Below are 26946 nucleotides of genomic sequence, written 5' to 3' on the forward strand. Positions count from 1 at the left end.
CTATTCTGAAGACAGGCACAGAGGTAGGTAGCATGCACACTGTTACAGGTAGCTGGTGTCAGAAGATAGACTAGGACAGCTTCAGTCTCCCCATTGTGGTCTCAATGCATCTGGAGCACAGGTCTACATCAGACATAACATAGCCCCGGTCTGATGAAAATAATAGTAAACACAAGCTGCCATCTCACAGTCAAAAATCAAATCCTGCTTCCAAACACAGTGTTGTAAACTCAGAATTGTTCTTGGGGAATGAGTTTTCTGATGCTTCACTGGCACAACTGAGAGTAGGATTTGCTGATGCCTCCAAAATGCATGATGTTACCCTTTTGCTGAAAGCATGTTGCATGTCAAAGAGAGCATAATCTTCATAAAAACTTGATCAGCTAATACTCAGACCCTGTCAAACTGGAGATAATCCCAGAATGTTGTTATCATATCTACTAGCATGCAAATTTGCCAGGCTTTTCAGTCACACTAAGTAATGCATTTCCATTTCTTGATATGTATGGATAATTTTTAATGGATTTCTTTGTCTGAAGGTGAATGCTCCCTATCCTGGAAATCAAGAAGTTCTTAATGACCATGGTGGGTAATTCTTTTCTTGTACCTTGGTTTAAATAAGTTCTTGGGTTTTGGTTTTTCTTTTTGCTATTGTATAACTGGGGGAAGGGAAGGGAAGGGAAGGGAAGGGAAGGGAAGGGAAGGGAAGGGAAGGGAAGGGAAGGGAAGGGAAGGGAAGGGAAGGGAAGGGAAGGGAAGGGAAGGGAAGGGAAGGGAAGGGAAGGGAAGGGAAGGGAAGGGAAGGGAAGGGAAGGGAAGGGAAGGGAAGGGAAGGGAATCTGGAGGTAGTAGAAGATGTATTATGCAACATAGTCATAATGCAAGAACTGTTTCTGCATCTGCTCCAGTGAAATTCACAAATGCAGAAATAGAACCAGGTTTGTTCAGAGGGTCTTAGGCTGGGTGGTTAGGGAAAAGGGAGTAAAAGATTGACTTGTGAGAGAGAGATTGTCTTGCACACGTTGGGGTTGATAAGAGAGGACAGTCAGGCAGCCATTCGATGATCATGAGTGAGACAGGCATAGAGGGTCAGAAGCCATGTGCCCCACATATATGGAAAAATCTGCTTCCACCTTTCAGTGTTTTGGTTGTCACTGCTACAGCCTCCGCTGTTTTCAAGTTCTCATGAATTTGTGATGCTTTTCTGGCAGGTGCTAAAGCAAACAGAGATTCCTGGGGACTGCACAGTTCAGCACACTTAAAAGGAGAAAAGGGAGACAGAGGTGCTCCAGGACCACCAGGTACTATTAGATACTAAATCTAATGTGTCATTGACATCCTGTGGAGGAATATATGTTTAACTTGAAAAGCAATTCAGCAAGATACCTGGGTGCTTATCTCTGTAGCCTTATCTACCTAGAGATTTACACCAGTGTTCCTTGCTGAACTGACACACACAACAGCAAAATTCAGAATGTTATCCAAAGTGTCTTCCGAAAAGACAGACTGCACATTTGTGAGAATTAAGAACGTGTTAAGTACAAGAATAGATATTGAAATGTAAGTGGCTGGGCAGAGACTCTTTGACATTTTAGAAGGACATCATGGGCACTTCCTGAGATATCATTTTGTTGTCAGTCTTTCTGAGCCAACTGTGCTAAAATCCAATGCTTCACATTCCAGGGTAATACACCTGTGCCTTTTGAGTTCAAGGCAGCCAGTTGTTCGTGACAGTCCCACTTCTAACAAGAGGTGGAAATAGATTATTTTCATTTCAACCAATTTTTTAATATTTTCTGATTTATTTGAGAAAATCATGAAGAGTGTGTGCACTGAAAATATCAATTCACTAGCAGTAGGAGCATCATAAAAATTATTCTTCACCCAAAGATTTGCTTCCCATATCAAAAACATGGTACACATTGTTAATTCTCACAGATTCAAAAAGAGTTACAGAAACAAGCATCTGTTTGAAAAGATTTTAATTACAAATGTTTCATTTTCTGTACACTTTTTGAAATCTCATATACTGAGGTAAGGCTTCGATCGGTGCCAGAAATAATTTGAAATAGAAAATGTGGTATATTGAATTAATGTTGCTATACCATATTTATAGTAACTTTTCTTTAATGTATTGATAATTACTATATTCTCCCCATATAATAACTATATAAACCCCCCACTATATCTACATAGATATTTTTGTCTTTGTTCCAAAGACATGTCTGCTGACTGAAGATGATATTTTGGTTATTTTGAAGACAACATCTGTTTGTTGTAGTGAAATCAATTTTCCTGTCTTGTCCTCATTAATTTTTATTCTGATCCAATATCTCAAAATAAGCAGTTAGTGAGACCAGCCATCAATAAACTTGTCCAAAGAAGAAGAAAGAAACTTTCCTAAACAGAAAATAAGAAAATTTTCTCTTCTATGCTGGCTTATCTACCACAACATATCTGTTCCTTTTCAGGTTCTGCATTGAATAAAAATTAATGTCTTAGAAATATTTTCTTGCCTATATCTGATGATTTCAGGTGCTTCATAAGGAGGAGATTATGAGAGGATTGTTCTTATGATTTTGCTGTAAAACTGCAGCTAGCAAAGGATGGCGAAAATAACACAAGAATTCCAGTTAAACTGAAAACTCAATTCACTTTTCTCCCAAAATAACAGAGATTCATTCATTTGATCCAATAGATCAACTGGTTCCAACGTATTGTTCAATGTGAAGTTGAAGCATGCTAGCTAAGACCAATTCTGTTGATGCTTTGAAAAATATTCCTGCTTGGTTTTTGTTTAATGATGTAGCTGCTAAAATATTCTTTCATACAAAGCAGTTCTCTATTTCTCACAGGGGTTCACATAACCACTGACAGGGAAAATTTACAAGTGGGTAGTTGCATAATTAAAGTACAGGAATTTTTCAAGAAACTTTTTCTGAGGGGAAGGTGGCTGAAACTCTTCCCATTACATTTGTTGAGTTCCAGAAACCAGAAAAAGCTTTTTGAACTGTGGTATTTGTCCATGCAATGGATTTATTTTTGCTTCTCACCTCTCCAACCTTATGAACAGGGTCTATTAATTGATAACGTTCAAAAATATTAAGCCAACACAAAAATTATGAGACCAAACTCAAAAGACGTGGGCTTCATGTACCTTATTCACTCCTAGACTACTGGCTAGCCATCCTAGAAAGACCTCAGATAGTGCTCAGTGTAGAGATTAATACTAAGCAACATCTGAGAAGGACACCTGCCATTCCATTCCACCTGTCCATTCCTTTCCCCTCACAAGGATCAAGCAGATCACTGCTGCAAGCTGTAATTGGTAAGGTTGGAATAAAATCCAGACAGGTGCCATGGTGAGCATACATTTCTGCCCCACAGTGTCTGCTTAATTTAATTTTATCTGAGGTGGCACACTGGGAATGGAGCCCTATAGCTCGCAGAAGGTTGGGCCCAAAGATCTCAAAAATTAATGAAAACACATTTGAAGGAAATGCATTGAACTGTTATGGAAAGCTGCAAAATAGGGGTGGTTTTTTTCCCAAATGTACACCAAGCAGATAATATTTGAAGGCTTTTTGAACCTTTTGTGCAGGCTTGACAGCTTTGGGTGAGCAGCATTGGCAGACAGCACGGATGGTGTAACCATTGAATCTGATACTGGTTTTCATTGCAGAAAAATGTCAAGGAAGAGGTATTATACAATTGGCAGCACAGCAGCAACACTATCTCTGTCTCTTGTCAGTTCTGGTACTGTCTTTGCAGGAAGGGTCACACATCTGCTGATGGATTACTCCACTACCAGCAAAACATGAAAAGCTGCTCTTTTACCTTGGCTTCCATCAAAGGGCTTAACTTGTATGCTTCTCTGTCACTCCTCTTCCCAGCTGCTATGTTTTCAGAAAACTGAATTTTTCATATTTGAGCCTTCTTTGCTTCTATTTTTTCTGAAATCCTAATCAGATTCGGAAGTTATTAAGGTGGAAGAGTGACAGACAAGATAGGATACAGACAAGATAGACTGTATTAATCTTGCTTTGTTAGGAAACCAAACTAAAAATATGTTTGATATAAAGGTTAATGTCATTATTGTAAATAGTTTTCCTTTAAACTCTTAAACCACTAATAGCAAAAGCAGTGCTTTTAAAAGGAAAATTACAGATAATTATTGTACTTTATTGTATTTTCTTCATTTTTCAGGTCCACCTCTGCCTCCATCATATTTCAGCCACTTTATTAATAGCATAAAGGTAATTATATCCCATTTGTGTTTGAGTTCTGTTAACCTTTTTTTAAAGTGTACTTTACTATAAATTAAGCACAAACCAATGCAACATGGTGAAATACACAAAAGTAAGAACATCAGTAATTACAAATTATGTTCATTTCTTAAACACCAGCTACATAGGCACGTTTATTAGTATAGAGATAGCAGTTGTCAGAGGTCTATAAAGATTACTTTTGAAAGAAACTTTATTACTGGGGCTTTTTACCTTCCCAGTGGTATTAAAGTGAGTCATAATTCACTGTTACCTAACATATCTGCTGTAGATGAATGCTTTTGTTTCCATGCCAGCTCAGGTAAAAGACAACCATTACCTAAAGGGCTTCTAGAACACTAGGTGAGGGGAAACGGGGGTGGAAATCACTTCCATGTCATGTTGTTCATCTTTTAAACACACGGAATAAAATTAAATTATGGAAACTACTTTTCCTGGAAGCTCTTACAGCAAAGTATACCCATACCTTGATTTATTTGGTCTCTCTCTGTTCCATTATTCTCTTGAATGCTTCAAGTGACAAAATTCAATAAAAATATGATATTGTTTTAGATGTTTTTTAGGTGAATAAGACTCTTTAACAGTAGAAGAACTGAAAAAAATTGAATCAAATTATCATTTAATGATACTACCAAAAGTGTTGTGCTGACAGTCTCTTGGAAGGACTCTTAGTTCTGCCTGCTTTTAGGATTTTATTTCTGCTTGGCTGAGTAGACCCAAGTTATTCCTATGGCATGAAGTGTACCATGCATGTGGCAAAGCTGATGGGGTTTCTTTGACCATAGTGTAATGTCTCTAGCTTTGCAGATTTAGGTGCCAAGAACTCATTTTTCATCTAGTCCAACTCCTCAAAATGGCCTGGAATAAAGAAACCTTTTGAGTCGTGTTTACTGGGAATATACAAAGACTAAAAGTCGGAGGAGAAGCTATACATAGCCATGTCCTCTGGCTGTCTGCAGATACCTGCCATTCTTGCTTTGCCCTTTGCCTCTTCTATCCACAGGTTTATTTCTCAGAAACATGAAAATAGTAGACCCCCCCAAAAAAAATTAAAATTAAAAAAAGCAGAAAAACAGAAAAAAATAATGTGAGGAGAAATGTATAAATGCTGTGGCTCACCTTGCACAGGGATGTAATAATGTAATACTTCAATGCTTCTTCTTACCTCTTGCTCTGTTTCCCAAACTAACTGATAATCAGCCATGCAGAACAGGCCATACTGTTTCAAGTGTCTGTAATTTTGTGATGTCTCTTCTGTTATCCTGGTACACACCCCCACCCTGCTCTGCTCACTTTGTCACATACTTTCGAATAGCTGTCCATTCAATGTCAATCTTGCTTTGCTTTTTCCTTGGTGATGGAGAAAAGCACAAAGCCAGGCTTTTGTGCTTCCTCCAACTCTCCCTTCGCCTCCAGCTACAGCTACACTGAACTGCACTGAACAAGGTTTTTGTGGGCAGAATTGCAGGAAACAGCAACAGAGGCTTTTTCTGTGCCTCCACCTAACCCCACCTCCCCTAGCCCTTGCCCTGAGTGAGCCTTGCAGCCTCAATAGAGAAAGCATTCCTTTTCATCCCATATCACAGAAGAAGAAAGTGATGTTAAAAACATTTCATTCAGGTGCTTTCCTTTACCAAACTCAGATATTTCATGTAAACTTAAAAGTTCAGTGCATTGTGTTCCAGTCTCACTTCAGCTCAGCATTTTAAAATACATTTTTTTCAAAGGGTGAAAAAGGAGACAATGGAGTGACTGGTGTAAAAGGAGAAAAAGGAGAACCAAATGGAGGGTTTTTTCTGACAGGACCTCCTGGACCACCTGGAAGACCGGGATTAATCGTAAGTCATGCAAGTTGCTGAATGGGAATATTTGTGACTACCCATTTAGAATTAATTTAGAAAGCACTAAAAAGAGACAAACATCAGGATTGCTAGGAACTATGCAAAAAATTACATGCTAAGCATTAGGTGAATAGGAGAAAATTGCATGAAGTGTAAACACAGACACTTCACTGTTGTGCATAGAATTACTTTGCTGTGAAATACTGATGTAATGTTGTGCTCAGCTGTCTTATATAGCTACACCAGCATATAGATCATGCTATTAACATCATTACAAATCAAAGTAGCATGTATAATTTGTGATGATACTACTTATACCCCCATAAATATCAAAATAGGCTATATAAAGTCAGTCAGGCTGACTTGAAAATTATTGGCCATCTAAATAATTAATCCTGTTTTCCTAGTAATCCAAAAACTGAAAAGACCAGTGTGTAGCCATCTGGACCATTTCTATAAAATTCAGCCACTGTCTACTGTCTACCCTTTAATTTTATCTTGCAATTGCCACCACAGCTGCTTTGGAATAAAATGCACCAATTCTTTGGAAACTAGTTTATCCCTGGGATCTGGCAATAAATATGTGCATTGCATTCCTCTATTGCCATGTCTGTGTCAAGAATCATGAATGAGTGGACCACAGCTGAGAATGAAGCATTAGGTTAGCAAGACCAGCCTCAAAAGTCCCCCTGGTTCTATTCCACCTTGCTGAGAGCCATCTCCTTGTTTAGAAGCTACTGGCAAGAAGGAGCTGGATGGCACAGCTGAGCTCTCCTTGTCCAGGGTCCAATGTGTTCCATGTCTGCAGGACGGTGTGAGCATGGAGCACGAGCCCTCCTTCAGCCAGGCTGAGGACACACTGCTAAACTGGAAAGGAAGGGAGTTGAGCTTTTTTATCCTGCAAGTCTGGCAGCTGGAGAGGTTAAGGGCTAACATTTGATCACAGGAGGGACAAGACAGCACTTGTCATGAGGTGTACAGCCTGCATAGATGCACTTTACATTAAAGTTTTCCACAAACTCTCTGAACCCATCAAAGCAAGCAGTCCCAGCGTGAGCAGAGTAGAGATCCAGGACTTTGAGAGCACTGTTGAGTGCTTTGCAGGTATCAGCTGCTCAGGGATAGGTATGAGAATTTTCAGAAAGCTTTCTGAAATTTAAATCCTTCTCTTTATTTCAATATGTGGTTAAAATTTTCATTTTCCATTATACCCATGCCTCCTTGGAGAAAATTACATACAGACTCATGTCTAAATGATAGTGGTAGTGGTAAATGTTGCCATCAGAGATGATGGCCCCGCAGCAGTGAAACCAATATATTCAAGGAAATACTTTTCATCACTGACAGGGACCAAAAGGGGACTCAGTTATTGGACCCAGAGGACCTCCAGGGTTACCTGGCCTACCTGGCTTACCAGGTTATGGAAAAATTGGACCTCCTGGCCCACCTGGACCACCTGGACCACCAGGCCCCCCTGCAATATATGGCTCAGGTGAGCTTTTCAGTGTACATGCAAATGTACAGCCACATGCCCACAACCCACACATGACCAATTCTTTCACACCTCTCACCCTCTCTGCATACCTGAATCATGTTGTTCCCTGCTCTCCTCCTGCCCTCCACCAACTTCTCCTGGAGCTGAGTTGGAACTGAGAGCACAAAAGGGACAATTTCTCTGCAGACAGTTTTCACTGACTAGTGTCATGGGAGGGCTATTGCATGAAGAATCTTTCTGTGGCTGTGGTTGGGAGGAAATCTGCATAGTAGAGATAGATTACCTTGATAGCTTTGCAAAATCCATCAAATTGAGCAGCTGGCTAAATTTGGGGACAAAATGCTCTCCTTGTGGCAAATGGAACTAAATCCAGCTGGTGGCCATCACAAGAGGTTTTTCCCAGGGCTCAGTATTGAGTCCAAACCTATCCAGTATCAATTATCTGGGCTAGGGGGTCAAATGCACACTTTAGTGAGTTTGCTCCCAAGTCGGGCAGGAAGGTTGATCTGCTGAAATATTCTACAGATGTGTCTGGGCAGGCTGGGTCAATGGGCAGAGGCCAGTTGTATGAGGGTCAGCAAAACCAAGTGCCAGGTCCTGTCCTGGGGTCACAACAACCCCAGGCACTCCACAGGCTGGGGACAGAGATGCTGGAAAGCTGCCCAGCAGAAAAGGACCTGGGGGTGCTGGTTGGCAGATGTTGAACATGAGCCAGCATGTTCAGGTGGCCAAGAAGGCCAATGGCCCTGGCCTGTATCAGCAATAGTGTGGCCAGCAGGACCAGGGCAGTGAGTGTCCCATTGAACTCAGCACTGCTGAGGCCACACCTTGAGTCCTGTGCTGTTTTGAGCCCCACACTACCAGAACAACATCGAGAGGCTGGAGCGTGTCCAGAGAAGGGAAATGGAGCTGGGGAAGGGTCTGGAGCACAAGTGCTGTGAGGACCAGCTGAGAAAGCTGAGAGTGTTTAGCCTGGAGAACAGGAGGCTCAGGGGACACATTATCACTCTCTACAAATGCCTGAAAGGAAGCTGTAGCCAGGTAGGGCAGTCTCTTCTCCCAGGTTACGAGAAACAGAACAAGAGGAAATGGCCCCAGGTTGTACCAGGGGAGGTTTAAATTGCATATCAGGAATTTTTTTTTCCACCTAAAGGATTGCCACTGGAACAGGCTGCCCAGGGAAGTGGTTGAGTCACCATCTCTGCAAGCGTAACCATGGCACTTAGGGACATGTTTTAGTAGTAGACTTTGCAGTTCTGGATGTCACCAGTGGAGGTGATGATCTTAAGGGTATTTTCCAACCCAAGTGCTTCTCTGATTTTCTGATGAAAAGGCCAGTACAGTTTAGGTCTAGAATGAGACTGTTGGAGAACAGCTTTGAAAAACTAGTTGCTATGCAAATGCTGAATAGAAATGAAACTTCGGGTTGCTTACTCTGCCTTTAATGGTTTTCAACTTACTGGGTTAGAAAAGGAGCAAAATGTGCCACAAATAGTCACATCAAGAGTGGAATTTTGCAAACAAGGTGACATCAAAGGGAGTATGTGGTTAGAAATCAAATGTCACAATTCAAGACATTTGTGCTTTTGACTCCTTTTGGGTCACAGGTTTCCTAAAGACAAGCCTCATAGAGTTTATGTCCAGCCTTGGGTGCTGGTGGACAGGGTCCTGGGCTCCTCTGACATTACTTGACAGGTATGCCTGAGAAAATGACTGATTCCTCCCTCTAGGATCTGTGACCAGCATGGGAATCCTGCCAAGTAAACCCAGAGCAGAGCATTCCTTAATCTCAGCTGGAGATGGTGTATTAGTAGAAAGGGAGATTTCAACTGAATAGAGATACTGTAACAGAGATCTGTTCTTCCTAAAATTTTGACAGGTCTACCAGACACAGGTCTCCATTCCTGAGAACTAACAATTAGCCTGTTCTCCCATGAGACCTGTGCTTCCAGTATGCTAGTTTGGGGAGAAGACATATCTCTCTTCAATTTGTTCTCTCCAGGTATTTCTTGAACCTGATCAGCCTTGTTTATACAGCAGGTGATACTTCCAATCTGTCATCCAGTCAATAATATTAATTTAGTATCTATCAGAAGTATTCATCCTCTGAATAATATTTGAGAAAGAAAAAAATCCTTAACATATTCAGCATTGGAACATAGGCTTTATGTGAATCAGCACCCGATCATCACAATACAGACAGATCCACAGCATCCATGAAGCACATAAAGGCCTTCAGGCCTTTTCCTGTGTAATTTAGATGAAGCACTTCTGGATATTAGCTAAGAGACCCAGTCAGACAAAACAAATTATTATTAGTATTCTGTCCCTATACTTTCATCTATGCTCTCTGCCATTAGTCTTCGTTATCCTCCTACACATTTTTCTCTTTGCTTTGTAAAAGGGTTCTTTAGGCAGTGAACATTTTTCTAAATGTTCAGAACAGATGTTTATTTATTCCCTGTCTTCGAGGTTCAGTTGTCTCTTTTAGAGCTATTACTATCTGTAATTATGGAGGTCACATACTGTAGTATGGAGTTCACATATTGTGATGTGGGGAAAGAGGAGTAGCTTATCTGCAGGTAAATAGCCTTAAACACTTCCAAGAGCTGACCTCCTTCCCCTGCCATTGGCATGAAGGTCCTGCTCTGAAGTATCCTTGCAAATGCCTCAGTGCATAGATTCTTCTTGTAAAAGGTGATTTCGAGGCTCCTCTGGGTTTCACAAAACCAAACAAACAAGGTCCTTGTGTAGAAGCCCCTTCTTACAAACAGTTTTGAAGTTCCATTATCATGCCATGCATTTGCACAAAATGTTTTTAGTCTTCCATATCTTTGAATCTTTCTTGCCTTAAAAGAAAGAAGTTTTTACTCCAGAAAACAGCTCAAGGTGAAGAAATTCACTTTTGGAGTAGGTACCAGGTGGTGTGGACTGCAGTCTCAGAAGCCCAAGTTCAAATCCCTGAAGTGTTTTTTTTTGCTTTGTAACACAAGCTGAGCTTACACACATGAATTTTTCATCTAAGGAAAAGTAAATTTTTGTTTGCCTTTAGAGCAAAAGATGAAATTACTCCCTCAAAGCTTATATGGGCAAGAGCAAAAAGTTCTTCCTCTTCTATGTGCACTAGCTAAAAGAACAGCATTCTGGTCAATTTAAATGGGTTTTGTTCTTCATTTGCTGTTTCTACAACAGATTGCAATCTGTTGGCCTTAACTTCCCAAAAAACAGAGAAAAGTCTGTTTCATCATTGCTTCTAAAAAATCCTTAGAATGTATTTTCTGTGGTTGACTTGAGGTATTCAGGCCACGACTATGGCTATTTAAAACTTCCACTGCTCCTGGACACCATCACTAAGTCCTTTGTTTGTGTCACTCACATTTTCTCTCAAAAAAGATGACCTTCAGCATGTATTGTATACTTATTTTATTTTAGCAGCTGCAATGCCTGGGCCACCAGGTCCTCCTGGAGAGCCAGGGTCACCTGCCACCAGGAATCTGGTAAGAGAGTAAAATAAAGAAGTCTGCTCAAGAAAATTTTCTTCAAAACTTTTGGTGGTCACTGATAGTATTGAAAGAGGAGTGAAAGTTCCATCCTGTATTTTTATTTAGTAGACTGTTTTATAAACCAAGTAATTTTAAAATGCAAACTGTAGATTTCCCTAGCAAATCTAAAATTTGTTGTGCCAGAGAATACATGTAAATTTTTTTTCCTCTTCTTATATTATGAAATGAATCAAAATTGGATCCAAGATATCCATGAAGAAAGAAAAAAACATCTAAGGTACAAGTCTCAGTAATTTCTAAATTTAGAATTCATAGTTTCTGTTAAAAACACCAAAACACAAACAAACAAAAACAAACAAACCAATCAAAACAAACAAGCAAAATGAACAAGAACAAACAAAACCTGAAGAAGCAAACAAACGAAAAACACCAAAAAAGACTGAGAACACCACCCCCAAAAGCCCTATTCAAGCTAGCAGAGGGCATTCATTGCAATTCTCAGGGGAGAAACAAATGTTCAAAGACCGGTTCCCCAAGACAGAAGACTGTAGCTGCAGGGTGGGAGCTACTGTCTCAGACAGAAGGTCTGACCTTACTTAGGTCAAAACAAAGATATTTTAAAAATATACACAAATCTATAGTAGTATTTATAAAGCACTCAATGCCTTCTGATAATGAAGAAATGAGAAAAAGAAATGTGAAAGAAATTGCACTTTCCTGAAATTTGTCCCAGTTTTAAACTGTTGCAGTTCTCTTCCGAACTCTGCCATTTTGACTCAGGATGCTAAATTGTAGGAGTGCAACAATCTTCACTCTGTATCAAATTTGTACAAAATTGCTGTCATTCTACTACAATCCACAGAATGGCATGCCAAAGTAGCAAGATACTCATATTACTTTATGGATTAAATTACATAAAACTGACTTTATGAGCATTTCCTGCAGAAGAAGCCTTGACATTAATGTGTCCAAATGAGACTATTTAACTTGCAAAATGTTTTGTGTGTCTGATGAAGTATGTTTCATTTTCCTATTTGACAGGTTACGACATTCCAAAACATTGAGGGTATGTTGGAAAAAGTTCATTATGTAGCAGAAGGTACACTAATCTATCTGAGGGAAACCAGTGAGGTTTTTATCCGTGTTCAGAAAGGATGGAGAAAACTGCAGGTACTATTGCACTACACCCTAATCTTTCCCAACTCCCTTCTTCAAAATGAAGGTGAGGGAGATATTCTTACAGAGGGAGAGAAGTGTGGGTGCAAAGAGTCCTATTTTTTTAATTCAGAAGTTCCTGGTGATATTTTTTGTTCTACTCTCCTTTTTGTTCCTTTCAGCTTGGTGAGCTAATTCCCATCCCTGCTGACAGCCTTCCTCCTCCAGCCATATCAAGCCATGTAAGTACAAAATACTGGACCATGAAAAGCTGAGTCTAGATGTGTGATACACTTGGCAGAAGTCATATGCAGATCTCTGCACAACATGATTTTCCACCAATATTTGTCAGTTCAAAATAAGCATCCTACCACTACATAAGCTTGCAGATTGATTTGCTTGGACAGTCATCTGTTTCCAGTATCTTCTGAGATTCCAAACACTACAGAGACAAAGCAACATTTACAAAAAGCAGAATAAAGTAAGCTACCCACAAAAAAAAATCCCAAAAACCCAAAAAAACAAACAAAAACCCCCAAAACAAAACACAAGAGACAAAAAAACAAACAAAAGAAAAACCAAACAAAAACTCATGAACCCACAGAACTCTGTTTCATAAGCCTGGTATCAGTCATATCAAGCCCTGATCCTCTTCAAGGAAGGTCAGAAGAGGGTTTCTGAAAAGCAGATTTTCTTTGAAAGGTTATAGTCCTGTATTCAGTGTACCATGATCATCTGAATGTAACTTACCCTGCAGTGTGCAGAAGGTGCACTCTAAAGCCTCAATCGTTAGTTTGGACCTGACCCCATTCTGCAAGTTATTGTACCAACCTGCGTGTGAACATGCTGTCTGTCCCAAAGAAATGTGGGAGGATAAAAAACAAGAAATGACAAAGGAAATAGAGAAGGGTTTTTTGATGACAGGTTAATTGGTCTGCTGAGAAAATGAAAGGGCAAGAGAGTGCTAGGAAGGAGCAGTGAGGAGGAAGATGGCCAGAAACAAAATAAAAAAGGTTGCTGTAGGTCAGGGAGAAGTTCATCTAGCACACTGGGAAAATGTCTAGACCTCAAGTTATAAGAAATTTTCTGCAGCCTCCAGTTGACACCACCTGAGTTTCCTATCTGCTACAGCCTGTGGCTTGTTACTTGCCATAAAGAGAAGAAACTTTGCTGTTCCTGAAAAAATTAACGCGGTTCAGAAGTGTTTCCACCCATTACATTTTCTGTTTTCACATCCTCCTCACCCTTTCAGTTTCGATTTTCCTCAAGTGTTCTTCTGCTCCTACCAAGAGCAGACTGCATTCATGTAGGACTCCGGGTGTGATAAAATTTTTATTTTAAAAATTACCGAGTGTCTAAAATTCTGATATTTAACATAGGTTTTTTGCTTGTGTTCAAATAACAGGGATTCCAGTCTATTCCAGCACTGAGACCGATATCAAATATGAACAATAGAAAACCAGCTGTAAGTATGAGATCTGCATCACAGCTGCAGAGCTGTGCTTTGAAATGTGACAGTTTGCATCTTAAGCAACAGCTGCAATATTTGCTCTTCAAACTCAGAGATTTTACTTCAAAATTTGCAAATTCACTTGAACTTGTTCAAACATCTCAGACACAACTTGAAATTGTTCCCTCCAGTCTATTTTCATCATCCCAGGCCCTTTTCCATCTCAAAGGAAAAAAACCCTGACTCTAAGTTAGGAATACGGCTTCACTTAGTGATTGTACCTGCAATGCAGAGTAACTTCTAGACTAACAATAGTGTAACAATTAAATAGTTAAAATATTCAGTACAATATTTTCAGTCTTCACAGTGCTGCTTGGCTTAGATAGACACTTTAGAACTTGAGCCTTTATTTAAAAGATTTTAAAGTATTTAGAGAAAGATAGCAAGGTAACGGACATATCTAAAAAATGAAACCAAAAAAAAAAAAAAAAAGCAAGAGTGTGGATTAATTCTTATATCTGTGCTGCTTGACTTAAGCATGCTACTTCTTGTACTTTTAAATGGTACCTAGTCACTTCTTACTACTTTTTTCCACGTCTGTAGGATTTGGGATTTTGTTCATGTGAAAATTCAAAATTTTCCAATTGAAAATATTAGCTGCTTCTAAAAGATGTTTATTTTTAGGAGTATATAATCTTCTATGGTTTCCTTTCTATGGTTTCCTTTCTTCTAATCTATGGTTTCCTTAACTTTGAAAGACAAATTGATATTTCTGATAAGGGTCTCATGGTTTTGGGAAATGTAATGTTACAGCAACTAATAACTTTCATACCTGTTATGAAGGGTATGTGTTCTGTGCTGGCAGGAGGAGGAACTGTTTTGTTCCCAATATATATCTTCCTTGTGTCATGAACTTGTTTTTAAAATTGTGCCTCTTCTTCTTTTTTCTTCCAGTTGCATCTGGTGGCTTTGAACTTCCCATTGTCCGGTGACATGCGAGCAGATTTTCAGTGTTTTCGGCAGGCCCAGCTTGCTGGTTTGACATCTACCTATAGAGCCTTCCTCTCATCACACTTGCAAGATCTGGCCACAGTCGTCAGAAAAACAGACCGACACCATCTGCCAATAGTCAATCTTCAGGTAAAAATGAGTGCTTAGTGCTTGGTTTTTTAGGATAGGCTGTAGGTTCCCCAAAAATCTTGGAAAATAGCAAAAGCACTAAGTTTCAGCCCAAACTGCATTTTATAAAGAAACAGCTTTGCTTCATATTTCACAGCCAGATTCAAGAAACAAAAGAGCAGTGATGAAGTAGAAAGCTACTGAGTTATTATGTTCTACCTTTTACTGTGATCATAGGATGAAATGCTTATTTTTCTCATTTCTAAGAAAAATGCAAATTCCGTGCTTAGGAATGATGTTGGATATACCCCAATGAAACGAAGAGGAGAGTCTAGAGCATGAGTCATTTTGTGGTCTCACATAAACAGACACACTCTAAAACTGAGGAAAACAAACCATGTCTTTGTAGCATTGGCTGGCTCCCAGGACAAGCGGCCAAAGAAACCTACAGGAATAACACATGATGCTTGGAATATGTTGAACGGATGCTGCTCTGAAGTGCATGCAAACACAGAGCCTCGAGAGAAATTTGTGAAGACAATATTGTTTCAACTTTGACTGGAAAAACTCAAAAGCAGTTTGAGAGGAAGCCAAATGCAGAGAGTTTGGCCTGAATGTTTGCAACGCTTTTCACAAAACTGTGACCTTAACAGAAGTTCCAGTACAAGTCATGTCTGTATTTTCTCTACAGCTACAATAGTTATAAGCAGTTTTTCAAACAATGCCTTAAGAGGAAAAGGATAGGGGATGACCAATCTGAATTTTTAGAGTGACAACAGAACAGAGAGACAACTTTGAGGCAAAGGCATGGACCAGACAGCTATTTGTATAGAGATGACAGATGAGACAAGTTTGTTTGGGAATATTATGCAGAAACTGATTTGAAAGATGAAATCTCAAGTGTCCTTAAATGCAGATAAAATTTTCAATTAACAGATAAGTCAATAAAGGGATTTGGGATCTGACTTGGGATTTGATGTAGATTTGGGATTTGTTTTGTTTGTAAAAGTGGTTTTGAAATTTTAACAGGGAGAAACCCTTTTCAGTAACTGGGAATCTATATTTGATGGAAATGGTGGACAATTCAACACTCACGTTCCAATATACTCCTTTGATGGGAGGAATGTCATGACTGATTCCTCTTGGTGAGTTGACATTACCATTTATGTTTTATATATTACATGTAGGGTATTTTTTCTACTTTTACCAGCTAGTAATAGAAATAGTAGCAGTGTCTTGGGCCACTAGATGTGAGATAGAAATTTCTCACTTTCTTTATGCCATTTTTCTTTGCCTTTTCTGATAGTCTAGAAATGGGATATCGGGTTGTGATTTCCTTTCAGTCTTCATCTTTACCTAATCACTCTCTGCTTCAAGCACGAGGAAAGCAGATCACCACACATACAGGTGTGCAGTTGAATAAAGCAAGAGACTTTCCCAGTAAATAACTTCTTACTGTTACCTTTCAGGCCTCAAAAAATAATATGGCATGGTTCAACTGCAAATGGGATCCGACTGGTTAGCAACTACTGTGAAGCCTGGCACACATCTGGTATGGGAGCCATGGGACAAGCATCGCCTCTGAGCACAGGGAAACTTCTTGACCAGAAAGTATATAGCTGTAATAATCTGTTTATTGTTCTCTGTATTGAAAACAGTTATGTATCTGATCCCCAAGGAAAATAATGCACCTGCTGCACATAGGAATATTCCATTCGACAACAGAAAAAGCTGACACTGAAATTTCGTTGGTAATGATGTAAATATTTTAATTTTTGTAATTGCACATTTCAGGAAAAAAAAATAGCCAAGGAAAACATACCTCAACACAAACCACATTCCGGTTAGGTGGAACATCCAGTGCACACATGACTGGCTTAAAGCCCTTCCTTCCACTTGAGCCCCGTGTGGCTCGAAGCTTGCCAGCCAGTTAACTCATGTTCTTGTGCCTGAGCTGGGGGTCACCTGAGGGCACGAGCCAAGTGTGGTCTGTGAGGAAGATCCAGTAGCCTGCCTCGTCAGCAGTGTGGCTCAGCAAGGCTGCTGCTGCTGCTGCTGCTGCTGCTGCTTCACAGCTGAGAAGCTGCATGCTCCGTGCTCTCCTCTTCACTTGCATAGATTTTGGATACCCAAGGCACCGTTCATGTATACTCATATACACCACGAATACTGGGGGCTCTCAGGCCTCACAGAGCTCACATTTGCAAAACAAAGCTTTAAGAATAAAGGTGCTCACCTCCTCTGAGTTTTGGTGGAAGCCGAGTGCCCGACTCCTGTAAGTTTGTACACATCTCAGCCTGGTGCTTACACAGAAATATAGCAGCTCCCACATCTTATTCCAGCTTTTCTCTTTGCAGATTCTAGGCATAGGACTTTATGCAGGAGGAGTGAATTTCACATTGACAAAATCTGGTCTTTATTTTGGTGCTATTGTTACCAGGAAACCTGAAATCAATGTTAATAGAAAACATCCTGTTTAACTGGTAGAACTGAACAAAGCAAATGTAGACAAATGAACCATCTGACCTTTATTTATTTCATTGCATACTAGAGGAAGTCATTTCCTTTTGTGTCAGACTGACGAATGAAATATGTCTGTCATGGCTTCTTTAAAATAAGTTCTACACGTTGTTATCCCACTAAGTTATATGTAAAGTGATTTTCCTTTTTGTGAATTTACCCTTCTGGCATTCACATAATTAAAGAACTGTTAATATAAAGTAACTGAAACAATTATAAGAATTATCAGGAAATGGTAATATTTTTCACTAACAGTATCACCATAGTATCTGAATCTTTTGCTAATATATTTGTCTACTGCATACTTTAAACAATATATTTACTTATGTTTTATTAGGCAGTGACTATGGAGATCAAACTCCACATTATCTTTTTTTTAAGATTTAAACGAGAATCCGTGTTGGAAATACATGTTCATTTGCTGACAAATAGAGTATTAAATAACTAGACAGCATTTGTCAACAGACAAAAGCAGATTACACTTACAATACTAAAATGATGTAATTATACAACTAAATATTTTTAAATCCAGCTTTATTTTTCCAATTGATTATAAAAGCTTATTTCCCAGGGTCAGCTGAATGGTATCTTCATTTTTTTCTAGAAAAGCATGAAATGTAAATTGCTCCATTATTACAACATGGCAATAAGGCAAAAGCCATTTGTATTACATTTAAAATGTATGCATAACAATTCACTGCATTCATTTATGGTCGACTTTCCTGAAATACTGAGCCACTCTTGTGCCAAATTCCTTCAGTTCACAGAGACGGAAGAGTTGTTTATGTACAGCAGGGTTTTGCTCTGAGTCACAGAAGGATCAAGGGGGAAAATAAAGTGCTTTTACCTGTTTCAAGCAGGAACCATCTACTTTTAGTCCTTTACGGGCCAGTGGGGTCACTGCTTTAAGCCACTCATCCACATCAGTCCCCGCTCTGCCTCTCCTGAGCCCAAGCAGCACTCGGGGAGCCGGCTGTCCCTTTGCCTGGAATTGCAGTGACAAGAGGTGGCAGGGTCATGGGATCACACAGAAGAGCTCTATGAAGGGGGACGAGAGAAGACTAATAAAAACATGCAGGTTTTAGGGGATAATGAACTAGAGTTTAAGTTGGGTCCAGCAAAATGCATCCAGAGACCTTTGTGCCAGTCCTTTCAAAGAGATAACCCATCTTTGTATCCTGAACAGAGCTTAGCAGGGAACTGAAATGGTTAAGCACCATCAATCAGTCGCTAAAAAACTCTCCATGTTTGCTTCCCACCTCTAACAATAATCTGCAGGTAAAGCAATTTATTGCACACTCTTTTACAGAATATAGAGCACGAACTGTGCCCCACCTGGGCTGCTGTGGTGCTGAGTTCACCAGCGTGCTCACTTGCCAAGGGAGATGCCTTTACCACAGAATGGCATGAGACACCTGTTTTAAAGCTGATGTTTCCCTTGGGGAAAACAACAACAACAACACCACACACTTTTTTCCAAAGCCAGTGATGTTCTTTAAATTCCCTAGTATAATTGAAAAGAAAAAAAAATATTCATCAAGAATATGAGAAAAAAATTACCCTGGTACTTAAGAATAAATTAGCTTTCTATATCAAAGGAGAGTACTTTTTTCAGCTCGGTTCCAACACGAAGGTCAGCTGCACTTGAGGAAGAACGTTTGCTAATTCAGGTAAGAAACTGTGTATAAGGCAAAGTAATCACCGAGACAGCACTAAAGCAAGGTTGAAAACAGTAATTGTTCAAGAAATCAATGTAGCAGTCTGAACTGTAGTGAATTGTGAATACCCCAATATCCTGATCTGGTCCACTGGTTTTGTTAGCAGTAGGTAATTAGCAGGTCTTTCACCCTCCACAGTTCAGTTTCCCTGGGCAATCACAAACCATGTCGTTTTACCATCTATCAGTAGCATGCTGCTCTGCCCAGAAGAGCTGCAGTGAGAGGAGCAGTTTCTCCTCCCATTGCTGCTATAATCAAGTCAAACCCGCAAGTTTCTGCAGTGCAGCATATCCACCTCAAAGGACTGACAATTAACAAAACTCATTTTGGTGTAACTAACCAAAGACTGTCAGCCTTGCTTCTGAGCTGTGCAGTGAAAGAAGAACGACTCGTCCTGCCTGGAAGATTCCACAGTTCCTCTTCTTTGGCATTAAGATTTAGGCATTACTTCTGCATTAATACTTGCAAGTCTGGTTTTCACTCCAGTACTGTCCTGGAGAAAAGAACCTGTCTTCTAGATTTTAAAAAATATAGATGCTAGAATTGCAATTTCGTTTTGATGTTCAAGTACTGGGATTAATGCCATGCATGCATCTAAAAAAACATCTGATTGGGGTTTGGCTTGTATTTGCTGTTTTGATACATAGTTTGAGCCTGCACTGTAACAGTTCCTCCCTGCTGTCTCTCCTTAATGCTTCAACAGTAGCTGCCCAGAGACATAAATATTTCTTCATGAACACCTCCTTAACTACTTTGATACTTTAACCTGAACCTGGCCTCCCTTTTTTAACCAGTCAGAGGGCTGCTATTTGCTGCATCTTAAAAGGCTATTCTACATCTTCGTGCAATTTCCACTGTTACCAGTTGATCTAAAATTTTTCCTATCATATTCCCTTCCACTGTATCCATTTAAAAAAAAAAAAAAAAAAAAAAAAAACCAAACAAACAAAAAAATGCCACCCTGTTCTACTCCTAATATTCCTAATTAATGGCTTTATGTACACACATCCTAACCTGGAGGTGTACCCAAAGTGGATGTTTCAGCTCCAGCAGTAGTAGACTTCGCATGTGGGAGAGGGGAGCACAAAGTCAGAACATCTCATCCTCTGTGGACAAAAAAGAGTAATGGAGTTACAGACAGCACAGGCTGTGGGAATTTCTCCATTGTGCCAGTTTTCCTGGGGTAGAGTTCATTTTCTTTGCAGTAGCTGCTATGGGGCTGTGTTTTGGCTGTGTGCTGACAACGGTGTTGTTAACACAGAGATGTTTTCATTCTTGCTGAGCAGGGCTTACACTGAGCCAAGGCCTTTTCTGCCTCTCACCAGCGAGGCAGCTGGGGGTGCACAAGGAGTTGAGAGTGGACACAGCTGGGACAGCTCACCACAGGGATATCCCATATCAGATGGCATCATGCTCAACATATAAAATGGGGGCAAGAAATAAGAAGGGGGAATAATTCCAGGAATGGCATTTGTCATCCCAAGTCATCATTCCACCATTCCATTCCAGCCCTGCTCTCCTGCGTATGCCTTAACAATGCCTGACAATGGGAGAAGCAGTGAATTAATCCCTTATTTTGCTTTGCGAGTGTGTGTGGTTTTGTTTCAACTATCAAACCCAAACCACAAGTTTTCTCATCTTTACTCTTCCAGTTCTCTACCCCATGCCACCCTGATTGAAGTAAGTGAGTGGCTGTGTAGGGCTGAGTTGCCAGTCAGGGTTAACCACAACATACATATGAGATCAATTCAGCATCACATCCTGCTGTTGATCAGAGGTAACTTATAACCTTCCCTCAGCCTGTCTCAGGGATACTAGTAATGCTTCAGAAGAAAAAGGGCTGACAGCCCTGTTGGACCTTATAAGAAGTACCTGAGATTACATTCAAATTCAAGCCAGGACAACGATGACATTGCCTCTGCAGGAAAGAGATGTTTGATATGGTGCACTTTGAGTATGTTCACATGAACAGCAATACAATAACTGTGTTTTCCATGGATCAGTAACAATACCACCCCACGGTGTTTTGCTTGACCTTCCTTCCAGACATACTCATTGACATCCTAGCCATAATGATGGTTTGGTATTGGAAAAACATTTTTTCCCCACTGAGTTAAATGACTTGGTTTTAACACCCAAAAAATTATTTGTCAGTATTTATCTTTGCTCTACAGTTATATATTTTCATATTGCAGGTCTCAAGGTTTCAACTGAGGCTAGTCTCATCCCCAAGGATGTACTAGAAAATTATCACAGTCAAGGCAGAGCTATTAGCAGAAATATCACATCTGACTGACAGCTGAACTGTTCCCTGACACAGTTCTGGTCAGTGCCATTTTTAACCCTTCCAGGCACTTCTCTAGGGGATGATTTGCAGGGACAGTATGTGCCAAGAACTACTCTTGTGGATAGTTTGAAAGAGCCACCCAACTTTGAAACAGAAAAGTTTTACTGTACACAGAGGTGCTTAAGTTTTGTGCTTGGTCTCAAGGCTGACTGGAGTTCTCATCCCACTGAAAGCCTGTAGAGGGACTGCAGAACACTCATGTCTGATGCCCACAGAGAAACTGAATAATATACATTCCTCCTGCAAACATTCTCCATTCATGTACCCCATGTCCGGACCGTGTTCATTCAGGGCCACCCCCTAAAGCCATCACTGTCCTACACAAACGTTCTTAAGCTGTATACAGATATATTGAGCCATTCCACTTTCCTCTTCAACACCAATGAGTACATTGGTTAGAGCAGGGATTGACTGTTCACAGAGCTGGGATGTTGGAAACATCTGAGAATTAACGGCTACTGGCACAGTAATCCTGTACAACTGATAAACCACTACCATGATGCCTTCATTAGCAAACAGGGCAATAACACAAGACATTTGTTTGTGTGCTTTACCCCAGCTAGTGGATCAGCCATCATGTTTGTGTGTACAACCTACCTGTTAGGAGTACTGAACAGCTTTCAATTCTAGGGTCGGCAGCATCCTCTCAGTGACTTTTCAGAGTCTAGAGGGTGCTTAGGTTTGCTTGAGACACCAAACATGACTTCCTAGAATCATCCCACCACCCTTTCAGCCAGCCTACATGAAGCCTCCCTGATACTTTGAAATGTGAGACTGCATCCCTTAATTCTACACCATTTTAGGGTAGGGTGAGTGGTGTGTTTGAACTCCTCTGTTGACTAAATTCTTATTGTAATGTTGACGAAAACCAAGCCCAAAGTCATATTACATTTCCTTTTTTCAGCTGAGTGAATTGGGAATTGTTCATCAGCTTCATCAAAGCAACTTCCAGTCTGTTGATTCCATTATTTTGAAGTCCATGTTTCCTTCCAAGAAGGTATAATCCAGTGGGCTCTGACCTGGATTTGGGAAGTCCCATGGGGACATCTGTGAACAGGTTATTTTAGAAGTATTCACTATTGTATTTCATTTGCATTGGTTCTGCCTACAGAGTAAGAAACTGACTTGCTTTTAGCAGCTTTTTCCCACACTACTACTTGGCAAAATGTCTCTATCATTATAGCAAAGCTGTTCTTAAACCACAGATTTATCTTGGACATTTTCTGTTCTTGATCTCAAACATCCAGGATTTGGAGGTAGTCTATGTCAGGAAGACACATCAATTTTGACATCGTACATTCACTAGCCAAGGTCTTTCAAACATATGCTGAGTCTGTTTGCCTCTTTTGCTGAGATATCCAGAGCCAAAACCAATGTGCAGAAGAAATTGGCTCAAGGGCTTGGAAGAGCACATTAAAATTTGCTATGGCAGAGACAATCTGAGTAATTAAAACATACAGCACTGACATGGCTTAAGCTTTGGTGTGGTTATTTTTAAGGGTTTGCATCATGCAGAACTCCCATCTTGATCTCCCTTTCCATCCAAATAAAACTTACAGAAATTCACAAGAGCAGACATAGGACTGCTATTTGTGCAAAGGCTTAAAATCCAGCCAAAACTGATGCTATGCATTAATCCACCTAAATCAGAAATGGGCATACAGACAGCTATTCAAAAGTAAAAAAACCCTCAACTTATTAAAAGCCAGTATTCATTGAGATTCATAGTTAAATGTTTATTCACTATCTCTCTCCTCACTTTACTGTAGCTTGATATGTCCTAGAATGGTAGAATAATTTAGATTGGAAACAGTCTCAGAAGGTCATCTAATCCAACTCCCCGCTCAAAGTACAGCTAAGCTAACTTCAAAGCTCAATCTTCTCAAATTGCAGGCGAGCAAACTGAAGGTGCAGCAGCGTGCTCAGATGTCTACGCCTCCATTTTAAGAAGGCAAGAAGTCAGTTTTATGTGCCGTGATTCTTTTCTGTTAGGTCAGGAAAGTGTCCAGCTGATGGATAGAGGTAATTGCCACCAAAGTTAGAAAACATTTGTGGCTGGGCCTCTCAAAATTTGTCTCCTGATCGAAGATCTCCGTTCTGACAAAGAAAAGGTTGGGGGAGAGAAGCAAGATAAATTAGCAGCAGCTAACTCAGTCACCTCCTAATGTGCATGCTTTTTTAAGGAAAGTCAACTCTCCCAGCCTAACTATTGATGGTATATCAGAGGACACTGCAAGCCTTGGGCACACATGAGCAAAGTCCTGCTCTCAATCTAGTGCTGTATAATGACAAGTAATAAGCTACTCATTCTATGGAAGTTACTGAGCCACAATTTCTTTCTTACAAAAACCCAATTGCTCATCACCAGCAGAAAAGCTCAAGAAAACTGATGATTAATCTAGAGGGAGTATCAAATAGTCACAACTATGTCCTGTTGTACTGGTACACTCAGTAAGACATAAGGGGGAAAGCAGCAAGGTAAGACAAGTCAAAAGGACAGAGGAGGAGGAAAAATAATGTTCTGAAGTTGTGGTGAACTCTTTGAATGAGAAGCTAGAAGGAGATATAGAATTATCAGCTCTGCATAGGTTCTAATAAAACAAATCTGAAGGTGATAAACAACACTGGCTACAGTCAGAGCTATAAAAGGGAGAGTGTGTGGAGGAGGTGGTTGTGAAGGGCAGCTCAATTGAATCTGATAGATGTCAAACACAGTGATGAAAACACAGCGATTTATGTACCCATGTCCAAGATTCGTGGTCCTCCAATTTCTCCTTAGCCACAGATGAAACTTCTATGGGCAACTGTGCTGCCATTGACACTAGGCCATTAAAGAGCAAGAATCTTCCTGTCGTTCATGAATCGGAATCCAGAGCTGTTGAACTAGCTCCAGTAGGAAAGACCCTGAGCAGCACTCCAAATATCCTTAGTCTTGCTAATAAGGTCTGTGAGCACAAATCACTTGGGAATCAAACCTGTATTTTCCACCCAAATAATGTGTTAAAATGTAAGAGTTCCCTGGAAAACTTTTGCAGGAATACCCTGATCCTAGATAGTCTCTATTAACTGTGTAGAGAGATTGAAGTTTAGGCAACCTTGCTTCAAAGTGTTCTGGTAATTTTTAAGTATCTCTCCCTACATTGTGCAGAGAACTTAAGTACTCAACAGTAAAAAAGCTACAGTGATAAGACTTTAGCTGCTTACATTTAAATTAAGTTACTTCTAAACTACTGAAACCTATTTTAATCAAAGGCTGGTCAAGATTAGAAGTAGAGCAGTGACTTTTGTCTTACAAAATTGGAGCCTGCTTCAAAGTTAGTCCTAGTTCATAAGCAAGAGAAGAATGGGGTAACAGCCCACCAATTGCACTACTTCTGGGAAAACGTGTCAGTGTCTTTCATTATTATGACTAAAGTCCAGTGGCAGCTGTGACTGTCTCTTTCAAGCCAACTTGGAAGCATACAGACAAATTAACTACACGACAAAGTTAGAACAGTACAGAACAGGACAGGAACCTGACAAGACCCACATATTCCTTTACAGTTTTTGATAGCAATGTTCAAATACACATTGCATTTCAGGCTCAAGTGGTTTATGGCAGCTTCCTTTTCACAGGGTTTCTTCCTCATTTTGCTCACTGGAAGGCAATATCCAGAGAACTAGGATTACTCATCAAGACATGATTAAGGCATGGTGTGGCCCAAGAGAAAGGATGATCTCATGTTTGTGGCAACAGAAGAGTGCCCAAAGGAATGCAATTCTGTCCCTGATTCATTCATGGAGGAAAAGCTCCACATAAATGGGTCCATTTTAAAGTTACAGATAGTGTGGAGTAGATCAACATGCAGTACCAGGCTAAAATAAAGACAGTTCAACCAGACACAAACACCTTTGTGCTCAATGTCCTGCATTCTTCCTTATACCCACCCTCAAAATCATGAGACCCCACAGAGAGCGCAATATATCAGAAACACCCTGCAAACGGAAAGATACTTGTTCCTTTCTGATTTTGCTCTTTGATTTGATTCCTTTGGATAACACACGGGCAAGTGTCAGCAGAAGGGAATCCCATAGCCTCTCAGGCTCAGAGGACAGTTGTCCTACAAACACAAGGAAGCATCTCTTCTTAACCAGGCTGTAAGGACAAACTCATTCTGGTGTGTTTGTGGGCCAAGCCATTTCTGAGAGTTGATTCAAGTGGAAACTAAAACTGTATTTTAAAAAGAGTCACAGTCAGCATCCAAAATATAATATTTACACAGTCCTTTGACCTTCAGCAAAGTTCTGAGAAAATATGTATCCTGGAAAAAGACAAAGCATTCAGCTTCTCAAGAAAATCTGGACTTCCCAGACTTTCAGCTACAGGTACAAAAGAAGTAACCTCCTCTATAAAGCTAAACTGCAATGGAATGATACACAGATATGCTCTAGTCTTTTGCCCTACTGAATTTTGAACATTGTTTGGACTCTTAAATTTCTGTCTTGCAAAACAATCATTAATTTTGGCAAATCAGTCCCATGAGCAGTTTGTTGAACTGAAATTATCTCCTTGCCAAAGAAGGCTTTTCCTTTCCCACCTTTTACTCTTCTTTAGATCAAATAAATATATATACTTACTACCATCATTTCTAATATTTTGTTGGCAGAATAATCCAGTGCCATGATGGACATCTTCCTGATCTTCATTTTAAATGCTCTTTTTTTTCCTTAATATCATCCTGTCTTTAAATTAGGAATGCATTTCTCTTTTTTTTTGGCAATGGTTGCCCTTAAATACCGCTGACAACAGGCAGTTGTGTTGTGCAGGTGTGATGAAAGTATTTTTGCCACTACTATTGCAGAAGTTCTAGGATATTAGTTTATCTAGAATCTTAATTGACATACTTAAATTCTCAAGAGAGACAGTTTCTTCAGAAATCTAGTATCCAGACTACTAAGACTTCTTGGGTAAAAGTCAGCCTTTGGAATTACACTCAAGGGATATGGCTGATGGGAAATGACCGCTCTAATAGAGAAACAGAATTCTGAGAAATATAGTGAAGTAAGTGATTGTTATTTGCAACCAGAAAAATGTTGTTCAGAAGAATTCCCATGCTAATTCAGACCTGAAAACAGCATGAATAATTATTTTTATATAGGTTCAGTGTCAAAAGTCTTCCCTCTTAATAGCTTCACTTGGAAATGTAGGAATAATCAAAGACTTACACAATCTCAAAACTACATATCTTTGGAGAAGAGTTAGAAACATAATGGCTCAAGAACTGGTAAAGAATAAATTCTACAAATTATTTCCACCATCTTTCTCCTCAGTGCATAATTTGTCATTTTATTCAAATAGATCTTTAGCCTATTTTTCTTTTCTTCAGTTTTTCTTTCTGAGTAGGTACAAACTCCATTACCTGATTTAAAGGAAAAAAAGCAATTTTTTAGAACACATTGCAAAAAATTGCCTACAATTTTCTTGGGATTGCTCAAGGTACAGCACATTTAGAGTAAACTCTAGCTATTGATT

At 39.8% G+C, this 26946-nt stretch overlaps 1 protein-coding gene across 1 annotated transcript in view; it reads left to right on the forward strand.

Annotated features, from left to right (window-relative positions):
• Positions 1–18232, forward strand: part of COL15A1 (collagen type XV alpha 1 chain) — a 124456-nt gene extending 106224 nt beyond the window's left edge. Inside the window, exons 31-42 of the mRNA XM_014877467.2 lie at positions 540–585; positions 1212–1301; positions 4207–4256; positions 6014–6124; positions 7475–7619; positions 11055–11119; positions 12167–12295; positions 12463–12522; positions 13686–13745; positions 14685–14870; positions 15879–15994; positions 16319–18232. Coding sequence (XP_014732953.2) covers positions 540–585; positions 1212–1301; positions 4207–4256; positions 6014–6124; positions 7475–7619; positions 11055–11119; positions 12167–12295; positions 12463–12522; positions 13686–13745; positions 14685–14870; positions 15879–15994; positions 16319–16535 — 1275 coding nt within the window. The 3' untranslated portion in view covers positions 16536–18232. The remainder of the gene's footprint in view (positions 1–539; positions 586–1211; positions 1302–4206; positions 4257–6013; positions 6125–7474; positions 7620–11054; positions 11120–12166; positions 12296–12462; positions 12523–13685; positions 13746–14684; positions 14871–15878; positions 15995–16318) is intronic.
• The last annotated feature ends 8714 nt before the right edge of the window (positions 18233–26946 follow it).

The sequence above is a fragment of the Sturnus vulgaris genome, chromosome 1 (genome assembly GCF_052056855.1).
Source record: "Sturnus vulgaris isolate bStuVul1 chromosome 1, bStuVul1.hap1, whole genome shotgun sequence".
In the NCBI taxonomy this organism is placed as follows: Eukaryota; Metazoa; Chordata; class Aves; order Passeriformes; family Sturnidae; genus Sturnus; species Sturnus vulgaris.